Here is a 24,968-nt window from a genome sequence, read left to right on the forward strand (position 1 = left end):
GTGTGTGCCTAAGACCGAGGATGCAACAGGAGTGCCACAACCCCAACCTCAAAAAGCCGTGATTACTAAGAACAAAAGGCAAACCTAAGTTTTTTAAACAAAACAAAATTTGGTGGCAAATTGAATAGCAGGGCTAAAGCAGATTAAAATAAAGATTAAACCACTTATTCCTGGTGCAGTGTGTTCAAGAAACTTTTAACCAGAGGCTCCCAGGAGAGGCTAGTTTGGGATATCAGGCGGGGAAAACAAAACCACGGGAAGAGGCGAGGGCAAGCCCAGATGGACGGACTCGGCTTTGGTCACCCCAGCTCTTCACTTGCAGGGAAAGCTAATAGCAAAGGAGCGAACACGTCTTGGTGTTTTGGAAGAGCTAGATTAGAATGATAAAAGATGCTGCTGCGTGGAAACCCTTAAAACATGAAACAAAACTAGTTTATCGATTGCTATGCTGAAATGTCAACGCGGGGTGCTAAACACATTCCTTTCATGCATTTACCCCACAATCAGCTTAAAAACTACTCATCTGAACAGTAAAAAAAAAAAAAAAAAAGGTGGATAAAGATTGCCACTTATGGTTTTTTTTCTTTATTTGGCCTCGCCACATGGCATGTGGGATCTTAGTTTCCCCACCAGGGATCGAACCCACGCCTCGCCCCCTGCAGGGGAAGTGCGGAGTCTTAACCACTGGACCACCAGGGAAGTCCCTGATGGGGTTTTAATTATCATGTATTTGTGGTGTCCAAGTAATTTAAGCTTCAGTGCAAATTTCATTCTACAAGCCACCTGGAGCGGTAGGGGAATTAAATCTCTCACGATTCAAGGGGCTATTCATACTACCCAAAGAGGAGGGCTTTATCTCATAAATTAAATTTTCATAAATTTAAACTCTATTCATTATATAATTAAAGTCCAAAACATCCCAATGAGACCATGATTCAAAACAAAATACAGTACAAATTTATTGACTCCAATCAACCTTAGTCAAGATTTAAGCAAAGTAAACAGATAATTGGATACAAATAAGCAATGGCTTAACATTAGGTACAAGTCCTATTTTACTATGAGTTTTCAGTCCAAAAACGCTTATTCCTAAATAAAATTGAACAATGATTTCTCTGCTGAGGCGTATGACAACAAAATACACACAGTTATAAAGCAGCCACATCTGTTTTTCTTTTAGCAATAAGCATTCATTCAATGAAAATTTTGAAACTGCCTTGGATTAATGTCGATAAGAAATTATCACCTTTTGAGAATTAGTATTAACCAAGTATAACTTTGTGGAAAATCTGGACAGCACTAATAAATGACTAAAGAGCACTGAATTCAACTGTTTTAAAGATTTACAGTAAAATACTTTGGTTCCCAAACGACTGTCTCTAAATGGAATTTTTTAAAAACCTGACATTGACTCATTTTTTCTCTTCCAGAATCTAAACACGGACAGTGAGTTTTCTCCCCAGTCACGTGGCAACGGGGCACCCTAGTGCACACAGCCGGGAAGCGCTGAGTGGGCACACCAAAAACTATGCAAACGTCAAGCTCCTTAAAGTGCTAAAGCCACAAGAGAAAAACCTACTTGTAAAACTTAAAAAAAAAAGCCAGTGTTAAAGAACTTATTAAAGAATATGTGCTAGCATTATTTAAATCAATAATGCTTTTCAAAATTATTGCAAAAAAAATCAGACACATCAGAAATTGATAAACCGACTCGTAACATTCCAATATTAATTAGTGCAATTTATAAAGAAACCTGTTATGAATGACATTATTTTTGCAGTAAGAAAATGAAAATAACTTTACTTCCTAAAGTTCCAGATTTTGGCTGTACACACACACATCCCTACACACACACACATCCCTACACACACACACATCCCTACACACACACACACACACACACACAGTTTGAGGGAACAAAGGCCGACTTGGATCAGTCCATTCCTGTCCCTCCCTCATCCGACCGTCCGGCTGGCCTGATTACACCTCTTTTCTCCACCAAAGGGCACATTTTATTCTTGTCTCAGTTTCTACTCTTAGCACCAATCGGTGCTGTGTGTGGATCAGACTATCACGGAGATTAAGTGCTGGGGCATATTTTTAAAGAGAAGGCCATGATGATCTGTTCCCAAACAGAAAACCAGGAGCCACATCCACCTCCCTACGAATGCAGACAACATCACTGTCGAACTGTCAGCTGTATATTTTGACAAAATTATAAACGCATACTAACCACAACCAGTTTTAAAGGTGAATATTCTATTACTCTTTAGATATTTTACCTGTAAAAAATGCACACGATTTGTTACCTCCATTGCTTACTTGGATAAAAACACACTTTCCGTGGTGTTCCTCCCTCCCCCAAATGAAGAAAACGATTCAATAGCAAGTTTTCCGATTAACAAAGAATATATTAAAACATCTGACATTCTTTCCACAATTGCATAAAAAAGCAGGCATCCTGAATACTTACAAGGAATAAAGAGCTTTTTACATTCTCAAAAATTAATTACAATCAGAAAAAAACATCTTCAAGAATATCTTTACTAGCTAACGTGTTTCAGCAAGAAAAGGCCAACTTGTCTTATACCAAGTATTTGCCTACTGGCTGAGATAAACATTCTTAAACAAAACTTTACTGAATAAAGCAATTTATGTGTCTTTCATTATTTTACATCTTAACATTTAAAATAGTTAAATGAGTGGAAGCCTATTTTTTGACCACCAAAATAAACTCTTTCAGCCTGATGCTTTTAAGGTACAGTATAAAAAGTAATAGAAAAACCAGAACTGCATTACAAATGTTTTTGGTTCAAAATTTTCTTTGAAATCTTATGCTCCTTGCCTAGACAAAAATGTGAACAAGACCAAACACTGGCAATTTTTAAAATCTAACAGATATGCAGAGCCTATATTTAGATCAAAAATATTTTTTATTCATTAACGTTGTTAAAAAATCTTCAAAAATGTAGCATAAAGGTTCAAGTCCTGGGATCCTGAATTTACAACGCCAGGATCCCATGTATCATGGAATTACTAACCCATCCTTCCACAGCCATAAGTAACGATCACTCTGAAGGAAACCGGCTTGTTTTGAAGTGATAGCTACCAGGACGTTCAGAGTAAGAAATACCACATTATACAGGCAGTGAATTCAAAGAACAGTAATCCATCACATAAAATCACGTTTTCGTTTTGTCTTTAAAATGCATAGATTTCTTCAAGACAACACAAAGATGGCAATAATCAATAACTGCAACTTGATTTGACTTTACTTTCTCCATCAAATTTAAGAACAAAAATAGGAAGTAACCATAGCTGGGGACTTTTGATAGTTTCCAAATGAAAGAATAAAAGGCAAACTTTCATATGTAATTTCTACAATGTACAAAGTCAGTTAAAATTTTATAAAAATGCTTGTGTTTCAATAAAAAATAAGAATCCCCTTCCTACCGTCGGTATGGAATGCGGGTTACGAGACTGGTGAGTAGACTTCTCTGCTGCTAGAGCACCAATTTAGGCACTCAGCAGATTACTCCTTAGTCACAGTAGTTGACTTTCTTATCTGAAAGAACAGCTTGCAAAAAAATTAATAAACCTGGAGGCTTAATCCATCGTTACGTTGAAAGAACTTAGGGGTTTCAACAATATTTCCACTTTTATATAGCTCACTTCCCCACCCCTGCCAATGAAATAAACTTTTCCTTTTGAAACACCCCACTGAACTTTGGATTACACCCACCGAAAGGCTTTGAATTACAATTTACACAAAACAATAAAAAAGAAAAGAAGCCCAAGCCCTATGGGCCAAAATAAGTAGCAAACACTAATTTTGGACCCTTGATAGTACTTTAATACATATTTATGGAATATTAAGCAGTGACTTAAAGCATAATGGTCTCACTGTGGACATCTTACCACCATCAACTCCAAAAAATTCTACCAGAAATCACAAGACAGAGAGGCAGGAAAGCTGATTATTGTATATATTGTTCTTGAAAAGCATGTGGAGACTGCAGTGTGGCTTCTCCCTCTGCTTCAAGTGTCTGAGAGTAAACGGTAATTTGGGATTTAGAGCAGCTGTACTCACTCCGGAGGCTTGGGATCTATGTAAATATATGTCCTGACCTTGTTACACTAATGTTAAATTCAAAATTTGTGCCATATGCTATCTTTGTTCTCTGTCCCCAATACACTGAGAGTTTCCATTTGTGACAGCGCAAACCAGAGGAAAGCAAACACGCACAGCCCCTCGATGCTGGTCTGAATTCAGAGCCGTGACGGAGCACGCTTGATTACCATGCCCGCCACTACCGAAGCTTTGGAAACCGACGTGGAGGGCTTCCAGAAATCTTAATGTTTTCATTTCCCAAGTCTTCCATCACTAATTATATGAAATGACCCAAGAGCAAGTTTTTGTTATTTTATAAAAATCTAAGTGTTACTATTGCTGATTTATATCTCACAATTTTCATACAAAAAAAAGTTCTCAATGACCACAAAATACCAAATATTTATTTTTATCAAGTGTCAGGATAACTTATTAAAGTTGAGGTTTATCATTTTTTATTGCTGAAGTATTCTAAGATCTTAATACTGCAAACTACTCCACTTCGATCCGATACGTTTTGGACTTACAAACACGGCTGAGATTTAACCAGAACTTAGGCGTCTTAAGAGAATCAAAAGAAGAAATACTTGAACAGTGTTTCACTAATTGCAAATCAGTAAAAACAAAAAAAACCCAAACCACCTCAAGTAAAAGATTATACTGATACCATGGAATGAGGAACCATGCACACGACCAAAAACAAATTTCAACAGTAACGAAGTCAAGCCATCCTGTGACCGTAGGTCCAGAAGCACAAGGTGTTTTGGAGTTTTCTAGGTTGAGTAAGGACATTGCTGATTAACATCAGTTTCCCTCAAACTTATATTCAAGCATGACAGTCCGCAACCTTTATTACTCCTTTCGGAAAGATGTTTTGTCCCTTCTGACACAGCTCACGGCACAGGCTGAAATCCGGCGAGGGGCTCCGGTCTCCCAGGAGCGAGGCGGGCGGCCTTTCAGCTGTGGGTTTGCTCGTGGCTCCAGAGACTGAACGCCGTCTTGAATGTCCGATGGCAGAGCTTGCACATAAACTGTCTTTTAAACGTGATCGCCGAGAGGGGTGGCGCGTGGTAGAACAGCGTGTCTGACTCCCGAGCCGCGAAGAGCTTGTCGGCGCTGGGAGCCGGGTTCTCGGGCAAGCCCGTGGGGCTGTCGGGCTCCAGGGGCTGGATCTTGGGCAGCGGCGGGGGCAGAGGGGGCGGCGATGGGGAGCCAGTGGGGCCCGGGCCCACCTCGGGCTCCCTGTGCGCCGGGTCCTCGGCGGCCTGAGCCATGTGGGACTGGAAGTGACTCCAGAGCCGGAAGTTGGTGCGGAAAGCCTTGTTGCAGACGTGGCAGATGAAGGGCTTCACGGAGCACAGCAGCTCCTGGTGCCGCTCCAGCTGCTTGGGCGCCGGGAAGGTCTTGCCGCACTTCTCGCACGGCCACAGGTCCTTGGGGGCCGCGCCGGGCTCGGGCGCCTCCTCCTCGGCCCCCTCCGCCGGCTCCTCTTTGACCTGGACCTTCAGCGGCCTGGAGAGGCTGAGGTCTTCGGGGAGGCAGGGCGCGTCTTCCGGGTCGAAGTTCACGGGCTCGGGGCCGCGGCCGCCCGCGGGGTCGTCTTCGGCGGCGGCGGTGGTGGCGGCGGCGGCGGCGGCGGCGGCGTCGGCCCGGCCGGGTTCGGGCAGGGCCTGTGGCCGGGTCGGGCCGCTGGCCTCACCGTTGAGGTCGGGCCGGGGCGGGGAGGCGCCTGCGGCCGGGGCCATGCTGTTCTGGTTGTGCACCTCCACCTGGTGCCGCCAGATGCTGAAGGCCGACTTGAAGGTGCGCATGCACTCCAGGCAGGTCAGCTTGCGGTACTCGCACTTGCCCTCGTGTTCGCGCTTGAGCTCGGGCGAGAAGAACCTGAGGCTGCAGTAGGGGCACACGGTGGCCGTGCGGCACAGGCGCTCGTGGCTCCCCTGCTCTAGAAGAGAAGAGAGCTTGGCGTTACAGAGGCGGCACAGGTAGAGCTCTGAGCCGCCGCCCGCCGGGCCCCCGGGCGCCGCGCGCTCCCTGGGCCTGCTGGCCCTGCCGGCCCCGAGGGCCTTCTCTCCCGGGTGCATCTTCACGTGCTGCTTGAGCTGGGAGAGGAAGCGGTAGGCCTTCCCGCAGGCCGTGCACACGTACGCGCCCTTGGCCCGGGACCGCAGGCTCCTCTTGATGGCTTGCACGGGGGAGCCGCCGGGGCCCTGGAAGCCGGGCCGGCCGCGCCGCAGCTTCAGGATCAGGGCCTTCTTAATCTCCCGCTCCCTCACGATGTCGATCAGCTTCCTCTGGAATTTCTCGTCCAAAACGGCGTGCGAGCTGGCGGCCGGGGACGGGTTCTTCACGATGCCGTGCTGCGTCTGGCAGTGCGTCCACACTTTGAAGTTGGTGTGAAAGCGCTTGTGACAGATGTCGCAGGCGTAGGGCTTCTCGGGGTTGTGGTACATGTTCACGTGCCGGTGAAGGCCGGCCGTGGATCTAAAGATCTTAAGGCAGTGTTTGCATTTAAATTTTTTGTTTGGTCTCGCACCCTCCAGCTCGCCGAATTCGTCCTTGCTCAAGTCAGAACCCGGGAAGTCGGCCTCGAGAAGAGGCGGGCTCGAGCGCTCCGCACGGGGGTCTCCCGCGCCCGGCGAGCCCCGGCCCTCGGCCTTCGGCTGCTTGGCCGGCAGCCTCCTGTCCGCCTGGAACCGCCTCTTGGCCGGGAGTCGGCTTGCGTCTTGCCGGTCGTCGTCCGCCTGCGGGACCAGGTCCCTCGTGGTGGCCGCAGCGTCCCCCACTGTGACACGGATGATGTCGCCGGGCTCCAGGGGACTGCGCGGCTCGGCCTTGACCCGCACCTCGGGCCCGGGGGCTGCCCCCGGCCGCTCCGCCGGCTGAGACGCGCTGAAGGACCGGAGGCGGTGCGGCTGCGGGGCCGGGGCCCGGGCGTCGGGGGCCGCCGCCTCGCTCGCGTCCCTGGAGGGTGGCCCCTGAGAGAAGGCGCCGAGCGAGCTCCCCGCCGCGTCGCCCGAGCCCGAGCAGGAGCCCTGCGGGGGCTGCAGGTCGGCGGCGGGCGCGAAGACGGGGACCTGGCTGTCCATTGACAGCGAGCGGCGGAGGAGGCTCTTGACGAGCGGGCCGCTCCTGTCCACGCCCTGGCCCCCGGGCACCGGCCCCCCGGCCGGGATCACCAGCCCCAGCCTGGAGTAGTAGAGCAGGTTCCTGTCCTCGCCCGGCCCGCCGCCCCGGCCCGCCTCCTTCAGCAGGAAGGGCGTCTCCGGGGCGCCGCGCAGAGACAGCACGGGCGGCCGCGGGCTCCGCAGTGCCAGCTCCACGGCCACGCCTCGGGGGAGCGGAGTGCTGGCGCCCGGCCTCTCGTCCGCGGCCCCCCGGTCCTGCGGGGGCTTCGGAGGCGGCGCCGCGCCCCGCTTGGCCAGGCCGCCTCGGCTCGGCTCCTCCGATGGCCCGGCGAGCTCGGGGGGCCTCGCGAGGCCCGCGGGGCCATCTTTCGGCCGACTCCTCTCAGCTGCTGCCACGTGGTGCGCTGGCTCCGTGGGCTTGGGACCGGGGGCCTTACTGGCATTGGCCTGGACGGCGATGCCGGGGGAGGGCCGAGGAGGGTGGCTGAGGTCGGCTGGATTCTGACTCACGGTTTTCCCCTGGGCCTCGTTTCTACTTTGACAAACGATGACGCTTCTCTTCTGAGAACTGTTCTCATCGTCTTCCGTGAAGGGCTTCTTTCTGTTGGGACACGTTGGAAAGGGGGCCTGGGGCGTCTTAGAAGCGATGTTGGTCAGAAAGGAGATGCCCAGGCTGTAGCCTAGCTCCTGCACAGCAGCAAGGCTGCCTTTCTCCACAAATAAAGACGAAGAATAGATGTAGTTCAGCACGTTGTCGAAAGCATCTGGCTCACAAAAGTCCAGCTGGAACACAGTCTGTGACCCGTTCTCCTGACTCGTGAACAAGCTCTGGAAGTACTCGCTGCTGGCGGCCAGGACGTTCTTATGCGCGCGGAACTTCTGGTCCCCCACGATCAGGAGCACGTCGCACAGCTGCCCTCTGAGGCGCTCCTCGTTGAGGGCGCTCAGGAGAGAGATGGCGTGGGCTGGGTTGATGTAGTGCAGCAGCCCCTCCATGCTCGGGCTCACCTGAAAGACAAACGTGCAGTCGCGTGAGCAGGGTGGCGGAAGCTCCCCAGACGAGGGCTGCTCGAGGGCCGGGAACGCCAGCTGTCTTCTCACAGGTGCCAGTGCCTAGCAGACTGTGGCCCAACACGAGGTTTCTGGATGAATAATCTTACTTAAGTAACAAGGAAAATATACAGAAACAAGCCTCATGGCTTAGGTAGGTCATCAGTCATTAAAACTGAAGGATTTTAAGCACTAAGGTCTGTAACAGGCATTTCCATACCAGCAAAAAGGCAGCTAGAACCTGGCAGGTACGTAGAGAAGCAATATTTGAAAACAAGGTTTATTATCCATATTTACGGCCCACATCCGTTTGAGGCTTAATTCTATTCTTCATTGGCTCAGAGAGTAAGTATGAAGTACTGAACCCCATAAAGTCCGTAATTCTGAAAGGAAAGCAGTTTTATTACTGAATATGATTAAACACAATGTGAATTAACAATAGGCTGTAAAGTAGAGGTCTCAAAAATAGGTAAGAGGCCTTCCCTGGTGGCACAGTGGTTGAGAGTCCGCCTGCCGATGCAGGGACACGGGTTCGTGCCCCGGTCCGGGAAGATCCCACATGCCATGGAGCGGCTGGGCCCGTGAGCCATGGCCGCTGAGCCTGCGCGTCCGGAGGCTGTGCTCTGCAACGGGAGAGGCCACAGCAGTGAGAGGCCCACGTACCGCAAAAAAAAAAAAAAATTTAAAAAATAGGTAAGAATTTGGAAAGAGGAAAATCATTTGCTAATTACGATTGCATCAAAGTGTTTAGCAAAGGTTAGAAATATTAAAGAATAAAGAAGTTTGTTTTCTTTCTTATGCTAAACACCTTGCAATCCGAACACTATTTCCTTACCAAATTACACTTTCAACAATAGCACAGTAGAAGCTTTAGCCTGGATCTACACTTAATTATACTAATTCTAAACTAAGGGGTTTGACTTGAGATTTCACTGAAACTCCCTTCAAATCTAAAGGTGAGATCTAAAGGCCTAGTGGGGGGCTGGTGGCAGGGGTGGGTGTCTGCCAAGAGGCTGGGGTTGAGATCCTCCCTTGTGGTCCACTAGCATCTCAGATTAGCAGGTCCCTCACGTGAGACGGTTAACAACTGTGCCCTCCTTTAGGGTTGCTGCGAAAATTACATGAGCCTGTATGTCATACCTAGTAAGGACTTGACAAATGTGCAATTAATTTTCAGAAACTGCAGGGTTAATAGATATTTAATTCAGCATAAAAGGGTCCAGATTAACCTCTGACGAAGATGAAGCCATTTCACACAGAGAGGACACCTGACTCTCCAAATCTGACACTTCCCTCAGGCTGCTGCTACGGTAATGTCTCGTCTCTGGCTTGGTTTTATAATGCCATCTTGTTCTTTAAAATAGTTATGACATTTATTTTTTAATATAAAATGGATTCAGAGTAACTAAGACTATTTGGACAGTTTTATCATTCCCTAGAGGGTGAGCTAGAGATACACCAAACAAGGTACCCGCACGTTTGCAGGTTCTCCTCGGGCTTCACAGGACCAGGCTTTGCTGGTCAACTAGCCTCTGCGCTCTTCAGGAGAATCTGCAGGGAAGAGTTTCCCAGGCCACCACCTGGAGTGACCAAGTGTGATCCCCGGTCTTCCCACCACTGATCTGGCTCCTGTTGAGGTACTGACTCCATTTGACTGACCTGGAGACGTGACTTTGCTTCCAGAGACAACGCCTGGAGCCCGTCCACAGACAACTGCCTTGGTCAGCTTGTACCGAGCTGCGGTTCATTCTTGCCTGGCATCGCTTCACCTCCATGGTGAGTGCTTGAGAAGGAGATTGTCCCTTCCTTTTTTTTGATTAGCCATTTAAATTTCTCCCTTAATCCTACTATACTGTCTTTGTAATCACACATCTATTTATGTGCAAAGAAACCCCTGTCATCATTTACAGAGGTCAGCAGAGAAAAAAATAAGCTTATAATGCCACCCTCATAACTCAGCCGTGTTGTGAACACTATTTTTAGTGCAATTAATTTTTGAGACAGCTAGTTCAGATGCTGCCACAGGGAAAAACAGCAGATGCAGAATCAAAGGCTTGGACAAGTACTTTTCAAAAGGGTTTCTTAAAATCAATTTAGTGGTCTGAAGTGAACAACTGAAAAAAATGACTAGGGCAGAGTAGAAAAGTCCAAATGTCTCAAATGTAGTAAGGCTGACTACGATCTCGTGAAACTTTCACAAGTTATACGCATACATTTCCACACATGTAAGCCGGCACTGGGGTGAGATGTACAGTGGTCCCTCAGTATCTGCAGGGGATGGGTTCCAGGAAGCCTGCGGATACCAAAATCCACAGATGCTCAAGTCCCTTATATAAAATGGTGTAGTATCTGCATATAACCTACGCACATCCTCCCATATACTTTAAATCATCTCTAGATTACCTGTGGGTCAGAGTTAAGACAGTTTGAAGGTCAGTGCTCTAAGCTAATCAACCTCTCTGAGCCTCAGTCTTCCCCACTGTAAAGCAGGGATAATGATGTTACTGTGAGAATCAGGAAAGAAAACCATAATCGCTACCATTTATTCAGCACCTATAACATACTACAAATTTTACCAGAACTTCACGTCATTCACCTATTCACTCACTCAACAAAGTGACATTTCAGAAGGCCTGAAGGACGCAAGGATGAGCCATAAGGATCACTGAGGGAAGAGCATATAGGCATAGGGAAGAGACGAGGTAACAGCAGGGCTGGAGCAGAGCTGAAGCAGCCGTGGATGATGACACTGAAGGAGCTTGGGGAGACACTGTGCAGGGCTGGGGGGACCACCGGAGGGACTGCACTTTTTACCAGGGCAGCTGTTGGAAGATTCTGAGAAGAGGAATGACAACAACCTGAATTTTGTTTCAGAAAGATTCCTCTGGCTTTGTTGCAAAGAATGGACCATGGGAGAGGGTGTAAGCTGGGAAGTCAGCTAGGAGTCCACCGCATTGATGCAGGTGAGACAGGACAGTGCCTGGACCAGCGGGGCAGCGGTGGAGGTAAAGACAGTCATTAGGATTTCTAACGGACTGACTGCAGAGGGTAAGAAGGTGAGGAGGTAAGGGTGTCTCCAAGGTTTCTGCCAGAACTGGAAGGATGTCCTTACTTGAGATGAAGCTTAAAAAATTGGTTCAGACTTTTTTCAGGAATTCACTTTAGATATTCTAAATGTGAGCAGGAACCTGGTAATTAATGTACCCTTCACGGGCATCCTTTCCTGCTTCACTTCCCATGCAACCTTTTTTTTTTTTTGCGGTACGCGGGCCTCTCACTGCTGTGGCCTCTCCCGTTGCGGAGCACAGGCTCCGGACGTGCAGGCTCAGCGGCCATGGCTCACAGGCCCAGCCGCTCCACGGCATGTTGGATCCTCCCGGAACGGGTCACGAAGCCACGTCCCCTGCATCGGCACGCGGACTCTCAACCAGTGCACCACCAGGGAAGCCCTCCCTGCAACCTTTCTTATGCTTCCTGGGATCACTTCCCAAATAAACATCTACACTTGAATCCTTGTCTCAGGGTCTGCTTTTGGGGGAACCCCAACTAAGAAACCAAGCGACTGTGTGAGGACTAAACCAAGTGAGATTTTCTACATCCCTGGACACGAAGCAACGCTAATGCACATATCATCCGCTCCCTATTCCTACAGGCCAAGAAACCCGCATTTTCTCACTGTTCATTGTTGGGAAAAGTTTCCTTCTTTTTCTTCCTTCAAATTATCGTGACCTCTATTTTTGTTCTAAGTAACTGCTTCTAATCCCTAAACCACAGACTTCCATACTTTTTGAATGAAACAGGAAATTAGGGAAAAATAAGTCACTGAGAGTTGAGTTGTAAGAGGAATGGTCTCCGTCCCTGAAAAGTATTTGGAATTTAAAACCATTCATTCGCCTCTAGCCTTAATTTATAGTCATCATCGAGAGCGCCTGCTTGAGAAGTGGCTAAGCATGTCCAAATTCCTGATCACAGTGCAGAACAGCTCCAGGTACTGATTTTTCCATACCATTCCCGAGACACTGATCGGGCGCGAACAGCAGCTGACATCTGAGCGCTTGCTCTGCCACGCAGCCCTGTGAACAGTTTTCAGGCTTTAACTCAATACTTACACCAACCCTAAGAGGTAGTACCATCATTATCCCCATTTTACAGTTGAGAAAACTGAGGCGCACAGGGTTAAGGCTATGTGCCTGAGGCTCAGGTTTGCACAGTCAGGAGCACAGCAGAATTCACACCAGGTGACCTGGCTCTGGAGGCCATGCTCTTCACCTGCATACCGTACCTTTTAATTCCCACATAAACATCTGAGCTAGGTACTGCCATCATCCCTGTTTCACAAATTAGGAAACCGAGGCATCGAGAGGTCAGGCAGTGTGCCTAAGGTCACCCAGTCAGTTAATTGTGGGGCTGGGAGTCGGGCCCCAGAGCCTGGACTCTTGGTCATCACGTTACACACTTCTCATGGTTGGGCACCGGTCTAGTATGTGCTAGAACTGGCCAGACAGGGAGGGTGGCAGCCTGACAAGCATGGTCCTGCCTTACAGCTCCTGGCCTTGCGTGGGAACGGGGCAAGTCAAACCACCACACGCTCCGGTGCGCTAAGCACCCGGCGGCAGGGCGCAGAGGTACAGGTGGAGCACAGGTGATGGCACTGGGTCCAGGTGAGAGGAAGGTCAGGGAAGGGATTCTACAAAAGAAGTGTCCTGAACAGGCAGGACTCAGAAAATATGGGCGTCAGGAAGGAAGGGTGAAGGACACTTCAAGGACAGGAGCAGTGTGTTCAGTACAGAGCCAAGGCCAAGTGCCTAGCTGGAGCAAAAGACACACGTAGGGGAGGGCGGGTCAGGAGGCTGGGGAGGGGGTGGAGGCATGAGGCCCCCGGAGCAAAATTAAGGCCCCCCAAGGGTCATCGGAGGACAGTGACCTCTCCCATCCTCTTCAGGAGCCCAGGACAAGGGCTCTCGGTGTCTGGGGTGACAGGAGCACACAGTGCAGACTCCTCTCCTTCACGCAGAGGCCCTTGCTTTTACCTTTTAATTCAATCATCAAAGCTTAACAATGGCCCCTTTCCTGGTCTAGCTGCAAACAATTAACATTTTGGACTTCTGTGTTTTAATGACACAGTAGGTATATTGATTGAGCTTCACAACTTCATTAAAAATATAAAATGCTACACTAAGAACGCAGGCAAAAACGGGGGTGAGAATCATGACTGCTGCGTGTCATGATATAATCCAGAAAACCCTTTGTAGCTGGTGGATGTGCAGACCGAACGCTCAAAGCCGCGTGCCTGTCTGCTCTGCAGCCTCAGGTGAGGCCAGCTTTCGTGCTGGAGGTACCTTCTCCTCCATAAATCTGCTGGGTCATCAAACTCCAATCTCTCGTGGACACTCAGGACCTCTGACTCACAGAGGACAGAGCATCCCAGGTCTGAAGGCTCTGACGCGGACATGTGCGCTGTCGCTGCATCCCTGGCCCCTCCTGCCCACTGCTCGTCTGCATGAGCCTCCAGCGCCCAAGCTACCGCCACCACTCAGTCACGGTGGAAACCTTGGTGCTCTTACAAGAAAAGTGGGTGAAACATGAAAGAAAAGGTCCCTCTACCATAGAAGAGGCTGGGAGGAAACCCCCGGGAAAACCAGCTCCTGAAGCGAGGCGGGCTTGCCTACCACTTGGGTCCCTGCACACAAGTATCTCCCCAAACTCTGCCTAAATTGTTTCTATTTCATGTTGTTTCCTGATATTTCAAAATGAGAGAATCTTTATACAGTTAACAATTCATGGCCGTCACTGCAGCTCCACGGGAAAGACTGTCAAATTAGTCTACTTGTCTCAAATCCTGGCTTTGCCGCCTATTAAGTATGTAACCTTGTAGAGGTCACTCAACCTGAGCACACGTTTCCTCAACCTGTTCAATGGGGCTAACACTGCCCACCACGCAGGATTCTCACGAAGAACAAAAGGCGCCGTATGTGTGCGAGCTCCTGGTGCATGTGGTGTTTCCCGTCTGCATGCGGGCACTCTACTTCTCTTCCTCCTTTCCTGAACGTTTCCACGGTAGGACAGACATGTGAGACTAAACATAACGAAGCATACAAAAAGTGCCGAGAATACTGTTTACAGGAAGCAGTTAATTTGGCCGAGGGGTGGGAGGGTCGATGAGTGAACGGTGGGGACCTGCGGGAAGATGGGGGACTCATTGCTTACCGGACAATTATAATGATATCAATACTACAGGTTCCACTCTTCACCATTCTACCGTAGATACTTTCCAGAAACATGCATCTAATAGTGCCAGGGCTTAAAAACTCCAGAAGCCCCTGGCCTGAATGAAGTTCCAATTCCCTAGAATGGCTGCGGCGCACTTCACAACTGGATTCCAGAAAACTATTTCATACCACCGCCTCAAAGTCCTCAGGTACCGAGTGCTAAGAGGGGCAGGGAATTCATATCTTAATATAACATAATTCAGTGCAAATAATTCCCTCTTTATACCAACTGTAGGAAGTTACGATTTTTAAGGAGATGGAGGAAAGTAGGCAGTTCTGGACTATAGAACATTCCAGGGATATAAACAGAAGCAAAGCAGAGCTAGACACTCGGATAGAAGGACATCAGGAGGTGAACAGTGGGCGCAGAAGGGGAGATGAGAAGGGACCAAATAACCTCACAGCAGCTTTCGAGTTTTGGAGACGAACACTCAGGCTGGTATCAGAGCTAAGGTACACTGTAAATCAAACTTGCTCCAAGACCAGCCCACAAAACCCTTACTCCAGTTCTATAGGAAAATCTCTCTTTAATCCAAAACATTAACGTGAAACTGAACTCTGGGCACACAAGCCTTTGGAATGCTGGAGATCGCTTATATAGCCCTAACCATGACACCGGGAGAAAGAAGGAATGCATATAACACAAAGCAAACACGTAGTTAGAAAAACAGCATCTGCATTTGGCTTCGGAATATAAACACACCCCCGCTCACTCCCAAACCCTCACCTCTGGGTCTGGCCTGACTCTGTCCATTTGATTTTACTATGAGATGGTGGCAGGCAGTCAGCTCTGAGTTTCCATCTCATCATGGCTCACTTGGAGACAACGCAGATGTCCAGACATCCTCGAAAGCGCCTGGGCATTCAAAGCCAGCCTCGCTGATCTGACCCTTCAAGAGCAGCGATGTCACCCCCTTGGACCCCATCTCACCACAGGTTTTGTGTGGAGAGGAGGTCTGATTTGGTCTTAGGGTGTGCGCGCCCCCTCACCCAGCAGAACGCAGCCCGGTTAACAGAGCAGCCTCCTGTTGTGCCCCTCCTGCTGGAGCACCCCCGTCCCGAGGAGTCTGAGGTGCTGTGCTCCCCTCGCTCAGGACTGGGCACACAACCAATGCCCAGCCCATTAGAAACTTTCTCCTTTGGAATATGGGCTGAGAACAACAAAGGCAGCAACTAGCGGAGCTGATTTATCTCAGCCCTGGCCTGGAAGTGCAGCCTGCAGTGCCCGCTACACGGGCTCCTGCAGTTACCTTGGTCTTCGTCCTTCCCGGCCCAATTCTTTGTCTTTCCTTCAATGTCAAGAGCAGCCCTCTCTCTACCTTTCAATTTCTTCTTCTATTCAAGCTGGCCTGGCAGTTTCTGCTCTTGTCACTAAAGGACCCTGACTAATAGATTTCCAAGTGGTACTCGTCCTTCCTATCATGGCCTCCAAATCCACCTTGACTGAGCTTCCGAAAGCAAAACTCTGATCGTCCGCTGGACGCACACATTAGGTATTACTATTATGAACTCAGCTTCTTTACCGAGCTCCTATTACAGGCAAGGCACAGACAGACACAGGTGAAATACAGGGTCGCACAGAACAGACAAGGCCCCCGCTTTCCAGTGGGGTAAATCAGACGATGAACAGGGAAACAAGTAAAAAAAGATAACTTTTGACTGTGCTGAGAGCTACAATGGAAATAAATAGGAAGCTATGACGGGGGGTAGGGAACCAGAGTTTGGAGGGGATGGTCGGGAAATGCCTCGATGTGACAGTTTAGCTGAGACCTAAGACCTGACTAAAAAGAAATAAAATGATAAAAACGATGGTTCTCCATTAGGTTAAAATGAAAAACTTTAAAAACATGGACTTCAAGGCTCTGTAAATCTGGTTTCAAACTACTTTTTAAATTTTCTTTCCTTTAGTTATCGCCTCGTGATAACTTCCTGCTTCAGATACTTTGTCTCTGAGACACCACCCGCAGGTCTTGCTTCTCCTGTCACCCAATCTGCAATGTCCCAGACCCCCCGCCCCCGCCCCCACTCAGCTGAACGTTACTCACCCTTCAAAGCTCAGCTCAAGGCCATTTCCTCCATTAAGCCTTCGGTCGTGGGCTGGACTGTCCCCTGCGATTCCTAGGTCGAAGTCCTAACCCCCAGCACCTCAGAATGTAAGCGTATGTGGAGACAGGGTCTTCTAAGAGACCGTAGGTTGTAATGAGGCCTTAAGGGTGGGCCCTAATCCAACGTGACTGGTGTTCCTGTAAGAGGTGGAGAGAAGGACACAGACACAGAGAGAAACCATGTGAAGACAGAGAAGATGACCGTCCACAAGCTGAGGGCTCGGGAGAAATCAAGCCTGCCAGAGCCTTCATCTTGCCCTTCTAGGCTCCAGAATTGTGGGAAATACATTGCTGGTGTTCAGGGCCCCCAGTCTGTGGTGCTCTGTTACGGCAGCCCTAGCTAACTAATATACACACCTTCTTCGACCACTGCAGTTTGTAACGAGCAAACGCCTTTCAACTGCAGCATTACAGAGGGGCACCATTTACGCAGTGTTTATTCAGTGCCGAATACTGTAAGTTGTCTGTCTCCCCAGCAGAAATGTAAAAGCTATTTAAGGACTAGGAATCAATTTAATGTCTTTTGACACTCTTCACAATGCCCAACGTGGTGTCTCACACAACAATAAATATCTGTTGATTTTTCTGTACTCTGACACTCTGATTAGATGCAGGAGTGGAGTCCGTGCCTTTTGTTTTCCTAAAGCAGAGCTGGTCCCACTGGTGCCCTTTAGAATACTATATTGACTTCTCTATTCCTCCCTAGATAAAATGCACACTCTACAGACTGGCATGCAAGAGTCTTCATATTCTGATCACAGTTCGTCTCTCCACCCTTACTGGACAGCATGAGGGTGAGCATCTACCCTACAAACTTGCACACCCAATTCCCACCGACTGTCTTTCTTACCTTTCCTTTACTTGGCTAACCTCTACAGAAAGATCCAGCTCAAACGTCACCATCTCTACAAAGCTCTAGTGATGTGCTCCTGGCCAGTAGCTCAGCCATCTAAGCTACCACAGTACTTCGTCCCCTCTGCAATAACACATCTATTTTGAATGATCGGCCTTTATATCTACCCTCTCATGAGAGTCCTTAAAAGGAAGAAGCCCTGTTGTCAGCTGTGTGTTCCTAATGCTTAGTGCAGGCCCAGCAGGTGCGTAAAGAGAGAAACCATTACCAAGGCTCGAGGCCTGGGCTGGCGCATCTCTGCTGCTCCAGCATCCGGCACAGATAGCGGCGCATGGCCGTGGTCTTCGCTTTGTGCGTGAGTGCCTGTGGCCTTAATTGCTACCGGCCTATGACTTCCAACTCTGTATCCCTGCTGAGGCTTCTCGGGACTCGTCCATCACAGGACAGCCCTCTTGTCCAGGATGGTACCTAGGACCCTACCCTCCCACATCTGCCGGTCCCCACGTATTTCCTGTTTAGTTCGGTGTGCTGCCAGCCAGCAGGTCTCCCAAACTGGAAACCTCTCCTCTTTCCTTTCTAGCCAGTGCCCACCGCCCGTCAAGCCTTGCTCGTGGTCAGCTCTGGCGTCTGCTCTCCTCACCCCCGCTGGCTTTGGTCCCTCTGGTCGTCTCCCCTCACCCAGAGACCCTCTCAATACCCTGGCTCCTCTCCTGTTACACACCTAACACGCCCTGCCATGAACACGGTCAGGTTCCTCAAGGGCAGGGGTCATATCCTTTGCAACTTTTATTTCCAGAGAATGAAGCACATTCTACACCAAACAGTGTAAAAAGTAAGAATAAATTAGATGCAACGTTATTTTGAAGTGAACCAATGCCCCCCATGTCTACTTTCTTTTTACCATTGATATTTACTGGTACTCATATTTAAACGTCATGACTATTAGTCATTAAGGTGGATGAAGGATTTACTCCAAGCACCAGCGGGTAAAAGTTTTCAAAAGTAACTGTCAACGAGAAGCCTTTCTGACACGGATTAACCCACTTTCTTCCGAACAAGGAATCAGACCACAACGCAGGCTCCCCATGGATGACGCAGGGTCACCGCTGTCAACAGTCCTGGATGCTGCGCAATACCTGGCGCCCTCAGATGCCGGGCGTGAGCGGGGCTGGTGGCTCCCGCCCTAAGACCCCCAGGGCGCTGTGCACTGCGCGGGCTCCGGTCACCGCTTCCCCCACCTCCCACTGCCAGGCCGCCCCGCTGGAGAACCTGTCTCTACGGTCACCCCTCTGAACGGTGCTGCCGAAGCGGCGTCCTCCAGAACCGCGCGGCGCTGCGGTCGGAGCGCGCAGCAACCCGGGTGGAGGGCCGGGACCGAGGGGCGCTCCCGCGGTCACAGCCATGCTCTCCCGTACGGGGGCCAGTGAACGCGCGCCAGGTAAGCGGTCTGGGCGAGAAAAGATCTCGGGGAGTCCGGCCCGCGGAGGTCTCTGGGCGGGGGTCTCCAGCGCGGCCGGTCGGCAACCTACGCCTCCGGCCGCAGGTTTCAGACGGGGGCTTTCCCGAGAGGCGGGGGAGGCGCTCCGCATTCCAGCAGAGACGCTCGGGGCCAGCGCTGGAGAGTCGGGGAGACCGGTCCTCCCGGGGGTCTGCGGGGGGCCGGCCAGGAGGCGAGGCGAGGCGGGGCAAGCAGTCCACTCGGGTCAATGGTTGGATGCGCCGGCGGCCGCTAGGCGGGGCTCGAGGGCCGGTGGGGCGGGGGCGCGGGCCGCGGCAGGTGCGGGGGTCCCCCGGCCCCGCAGCTTCCGCGTACGCCCGCGCGCCCCGGCAGACACCAGCCGGCCTCCACGCCTGCCCGGGATGGAGCACGCGCCCGCGGCCGGAAGGCGCCCCAACCGCCCGGCGCAAGGGCGCCGGGCTTGGCGAGGGAAGCCCAGTGAGGGACGGAGCGTGCGCAGTGGCGAGGGCGAGGCCAAGTGCGGGCAAGGAGCATGCGCAGTGTGAAGGCACAACGGGCTACGTGGGAGCCCGGGGCATGCTCGGTGAGAGCCGGGCCCGGCGCACGCGCAGAAGCGCTCCGAGCCCGCAACCCGCCGGCGGAGAGAAAAAGGAGGAGAGAAATCACCTCAGAGTTACGTCAGGAAAGGCCGCGTTTTGCGGGGAGGCTGTGGCCTCCCACGGGCCCCGCAGTTCTCCTAGGGCCAGGGGCCTGACAGTTACTCACCGGTCTTCAGCCCCGAGGCAGACGCCAGGCCCCTTCCCGCTCACACTCGGCTCGCGCGCGCCGCAGCCGCCGCTGCCGCTGTGATTCCATCCATCTTGAATTTGACGTCATCCCACACCAGGGATGAGGTCATCGCAGGCAGCGCTCGTCACGTGCGCGGCCCTGTGATTGGCCGCCAGGCGCCGGGGGGGCGGGGCGAGGGAGGTGCGCGGCGCGGGGGGCCGGGCGGGGCGGGCCCGATGGCAGGCGGCTGGCCGCTACCGCCGCCGCGTCCTCCCGCGCGCGCCTTCCGCCCGGTGTTCCTCCTCCTGAGCCGCACGCGCCGGCGTCCTCCCCCCGCTCGAGGCGGGGCGCGCCTCCCCCGTGGGCCGCCCTGATGGGAGGCAGCGGCGGCTGGAGGGACGCGTATCGCGGAGGCGCGGACCGCGCTCTGCCTGGCGGTCCCGGTGGGTTTGGCGCCGCGGGGACACGCGCCGGTGGGCTCGCCGGGTGGTGCCCCTTCCCGGCCCGGTGCGCTGCGGCGGCGCCTCCGCTCGGCCCTCGGAGGACTGTTTTCCGACGGCAGCCCCTTGGTGCGCGGGTCCAGGTGCATCTCGGCGGCGCGGACGCCTCTCGACGGGGCGTCCGACCTGCTGAGAACCAACCTGGGCGCTAACGCTTCCTCCCAGCTGGACGTTCTGATCGCTGGGGACCGCTCGGTGCTGACTTGGGGTGAACGGGCCTCCAGGTTCACCCCGCCTGAGCAGATGGGGGTGGCAGCTCTGCTCTTCAGCCTCGCGTGGCATCCACTTGTCAGCTGCGTGTTCACAGACAAAACCTTCATTTTTAATAGGCATTGGCTTAAGCGATCGCTGGGCAACTAACTTACTTTCTCTAATATCAATTCTCAATTGCTGTCTCGTAGACTGTCGTTTTCTTGCATGAGTATTACAAGCCCATTATTTAGAAAACTCACTTCCCTCTCATTCAAAACCAGAAGATTGGTGTAACAGAAATGCCAAACTGTACACACTAACTCTACAGAAAGGTTCTGTTAGGCAAGGTAAACAAAACACATCACATTGGAATGGAGAGGAGACCGCATGTTGTTTTGTTTTTTGGCCGGGGTGCATGCAGGATCTTAGTCTCCCGACCGGGGATGGAACCGGTGCCCCCTGCAGTGGAAGCGCTGAGTCCTAACCACTGGACCGCTAGGGAATTCCCGAGACTGCCTTTTAAAGTGATAATTTTTAGGACCAATGCTTAAATTGCTGGCTTTTAAATCCATGTTGTTTAATATTTTCCAAATGTCAGTTTTCAGATAAATTTAATTTTTTAAAGTTGAGTTTATACATACGACCCTAGGTAAAAAAAAATTTATGAAACGTCTGAGGAACATGTGCAAGAAATAATCTCGCATTAGGTTGATTAAAATTAAAAACGTGTTGCAAAATGAACAGCTCTATTGTCAGTTGTTTTCGTTCCACTAATTTTAAGAGGACTCAGTCTCAAAGGAAGAATCTTGCACCTAAAAGTTTTCTTCTGCAACTCTTTAAACGCTTGAAAAAGTGTCTTTGTATTTTGAACTGAATGGTGGTGGAGCAAAAAGTGGCTTTGAACTAAAAGAACAGTGATTATAAGTCTTTCAAAGGGCCTTGAGTTTTAGGGTCCCCTGTGGTTAGGCTGGGCGAGCACACGTAGTTGTCCCCACGTTACGGGTGAGAAAACGCGTACCAGCTGTGTAACCAGAGCTAGAAGCTGGGTTTTCTAGTTTTCAGTGTACTGTACCGTATGCCAAAAGCCATCGCCTTCTGCCTGCATCCCTTCCCGCTGCCTCAGGAAGATACACGCTGGTGTCTCCTCTTTAAGCCATGTGATCAGGCCATTTCACTAAAAGAGACCTGACTGCTAAATCCAGCAGTTTGTTCAGTTGGCTCTTTGGTTTGTGACCCTACCAATTCCTCCTTCAAACCTGCTTGTTTCAGTGATGCTTCGTTCCCCTGGATTTTCTTTTCTTTTTTTCTTTTTTGGCCTCGCAGCACACGGCTTGCGGGACCTTAGTTCCCCGACCAGGGATTGAACCTGCACCCTCGGCAGTGAGAGCGCAGAGTCCTAACCACTGGACTTCCAGGGAATTCCCTCCCCTGGATTTTCTACCCGTTATCTGACCTTTGGTTCTCATCCTCCTGTGTCAGCTCCTCTGCCCAGACCGTCCTCACAGTTTGGGTCTCCTGACGTTCTGACCGTGGCCCTCCTGTTTCACTCACCCCATGCCGTCCTGTCCATCCCTGGGACGTGAGCCCAGCTGCCTGAGCCAGAGCCCCTCCCTCATCACCAGTATTCGGCCCGTCACCAAATCGGGGCCATCCACCTCCTGGCTGTACCTCTGATAATGTAACCACGGGCCAGTCCCCAACTTCCTAACTGCTCCCCAGCCTCCAGCATGTTCCCGTTCAATCCACCCTCGTGCTGCAGTTCAAGTGATCCTCTTAAAAAGCCAAAGGTGTCATGCCACTCCCTTGCTTAAGTTGCTGATGGCTCTCTACTGCTTTAAGGATGACATTCAAATTTCGTAATGTGACTGACCAAACTGGTGACAGCCCGCCTCTAATCCCGCGTCCCCCGGCACCCACGTGGACACACGTCCTCTCCGAACAAGTCACACTCTGCCTCTCACCTCTGAGTGTCCTTGTCCGTTGTCCTCTCCCCTGAGCTCTTCCTCCCCCTGCCCTGTGCACACTCAGTCTCCCCTTGATAATTTTATCTTGCTGGTTCTCGTTCCTTCCTCCAGGACTCCCCCAGCCCCCTCCCCTGTTATCACTCAGCCTCATTGCATTTGGGGCCCCCCTCTGTGCTCCCATAGCAGCTTGTGTAGCTTGTTATACACGTGTGCACTTGTTATTGGATTTGCCTGACAGCAGCCTCTCCCCCTCAGTGGGCTTCCTGTTCCCCTCTGCCTGCCCGGTGCCCAGCGTGGTGCCTGACCTTGAGTTCATATTTTTATTGTGTGTCCTCCACACACGGATGCATCCCGGCAGGATTTCTAGCTCCATGTACATGTAGATTTATTTAGACACGGTTCACATCATTTATCTGGACAGCTCCTCGTTAGATATCACCGTTTGGATAACCTACAGCTCTGCGCTCACATAGCACAACTTCCTAAGTTCTTTCTGTCATCCCTTGAACCTTTTCTTCCTCCCCTATCCCTGTCCTACTTAGTGGGACTGCCCTGTCACCCCAGCCAGAAGGCTGATGGTAATTTTAGACTCTTCTCTCTCAGTGTCTGCATTCAGCCGTCACTCAGTCTTATCAATCTACCTCTAAACACCCCTGATCTGTCCTCACCTGCCCTTCTGCTGCCGCTCCCTGGCTCCAGGGCCTCTGGCCAGTCATTGTAGCCACTCAGCCACGTTCCTGCTTCGGGTTTGCGCCTTTCCGTGCCAACCCAGAACGTTTTTAGTCCGATTTATCTAAGTGCAAATTGGATGTTGTCTGCGGCCTCAGTGGAGTGGAGGTGGCTCTGGGCGTCCCCCCTGCACCAACTGCTCCAGCCACGCATGGCTGGGACCGGCACTGCCCAGATGCCCTTTTCCTATTCAGCCTGCTGGCAGATCCCGTTTCTCCTCCAAGCTTCAGCCCCAGGCCTCCTGCCCCTGTGCTGCGGTGGCTTTGCTGTGACATTATTCATCGGTTACCGGCTGCTAGCAGGTCAGCTGCTTCACTTCTGGGCTCTTGGTGCAGAGACTGTGCCTGTGAACCTGTGAGTCCCAGAGCTTTGGGCCTGTCGCTAGCACTGTGTCCTGGGCCATCTGCCCTCGATGGCCAGTTTTCCCTCAGAGACTATCACAGTGATGTCTGAGTCTGTGTCAGTAATACCATAACTCGACTTGTTTGTATCTCTTGTACCAAACAGCCCTTTTGTAAATTGGGGTTTAAAAACATAAGCCTCTACATATTTGGAAGTGGGAAGTTTTTATTTATTATTATTATTATTTTGGGCCATGTGGCTTACGGGATCTAGACCCCTGACCAGGGATTGAACCTGCACCCTCGGCAGTGGAAACGCAGAGTCCTAACCACTGGACCGCCAGGGAATTCCCTGGAAGTGCGAAGTTTTAACTGGCTGTGATTCTCTGTTTCATTTTGAACTTGTGTCTAGACGTCCAAATTTGCCCAACCTGTTAAGCTGAGGGGTTGTCCCTTTAAACAGTCAGGTTAAGGTAGAGAGAGGTGGATTCATTGTCCGTGGTTTCTTTAACAAATTATCCCAATCTTCGTGACTTAAAACAGCAGAAATTTATTCTTTCATGGTTCTGGAGGTCAGAAATCTGAAGTCAGTATCACTGGGCTGAAGTCAAGGTACCAGCGGGACCGCGCTCCCTCAGGAGGATACAGGGGAGAATCTCTTGGTGGCCTCTGACCTTTGGGTGGCTGCTGGCATTCCTTGTCTTGTGGCCTTTCTCTTCTAAGGACACTTGGGACAGCATTTAGGCCTCACCCAGGTAATCAGGGATCATCTTCCAATCTCAAGACCTTTAACTTAATCACATCTGCAAAGACCCCTTTTCCATAATAAGGTCACATCACAGGTTCCAGAGATTGGGACCAGATGTTTTTGGAGGCTACTATTTGACCTACGACACGTGAACACAGTGTTCCTGTTTCCATGTCAGCCGTGGGGGAAGGTCTTTGAAAAGCACATGATGATGTAGGAAAAAGGAGGCAATGAGAAGTGGTGAAGCGTTCGATTCTCTGTGAATGGATCATGACAACCGCCCTCATGGTGTCTGCCATGTGAGATGCCAGCGAGCCTCAGAACTGGGTGGGCCCCAGCTCTCTCCTGAGCATGGTTGAGGCTGGGCTGGGTTGAGTGTCAATTCCACTGTGTCCTCACTGTTGAGAAGCCTGGTCTTTGCACATCATGGTAAGAAAGGGGAGGGTACTGAACTGAAGAACCCCCCGAGTAGAAGCTTCAGCCCGCCATGCTCTTTTCTTCAGAGGCAGGACCTGCTCACCCCTCCTCTCTCTTCCCACCACCCTGGTCCTTAAACACCTAGACACCTCCAGGTCCTCCAATTCGGCTGACAGTTGCCACCGATAGTAACTGAATCACGTCAGCACCTCAACGCCAGTTCCTAGCAGCCCTTTTGCCTTCGGCAAGATTGGGAGAGGACTCTGTGTGTGTGTGTGTGTGTGTGTGTGTGTGTGTGTGTGTGTGTGTGTGTGTGTGTGTTTTCAATAGCAGT

At 50.9% G+C, this 24,968-nt stretch overlaps 1 protein-coding gene across 8 annotated transcripts in view; it reads right to left on the reverse strand.

The window, feature by feature from the left end:
- ZBTB21 (zinc finger and BTB domain containing 21) overlaps positions 1-19,846 on the reverse strand; it is a 42,999-nt gene extending 23,153 nt beyond the window's left edge. The window contains exons 1-4 of one of the 8 annotated variants that reach the window (XM_060150971.1): positions 19,741-19,816; positions 18,238-18,327; positions 16,604-16,801; positions 935-8,247 (exon numbers count right to left, since the gene is read on the reverse strand). In XM_060150971.1, the coding sequence (XP_060006954.1) occupies positions 5,068-8,235 (3,168 nt within the window). In that variant the 5' untranslated portion in view covers positions 8,236-8,247; positions 16,604-16,801; positions 18,238-18,327; positions 19,741-19,816 and the 3' untranslated portion in view covers positions 935-5,067. Of the gene's footprint in view, positions 1-934; positions 8,248-16,603; positions 16,802-18,237; positions 19,357-19,740 lie in introns of those variants that run through there. The other 7 variants (XM_060150972.1, XM_060150968.1, XM_060150967.1 and 4 more) reach the window with 7 other exon arrangements.
- Between the last annotated feature and the right edge of the window lie 5,122 nt (positions 19,847-24,968).

The sequence above is a fragment of the Lagenorhynchus albirostris genome, chromosome 5 (genome assembly GCF_949774975.1).
Source record: "Lagenorhynchus albirostris chromosome 5, mLagAlb1.1, whole genome shotgun sequence".
In the NCBI taxonomy this organism is placed as follows: Eukaryota; Metazoa; Chordata; class Mammalia; order Artiodactyla; family Delphinidae; genus Lagenorhynchus; species Lagenorhynchus albirostris.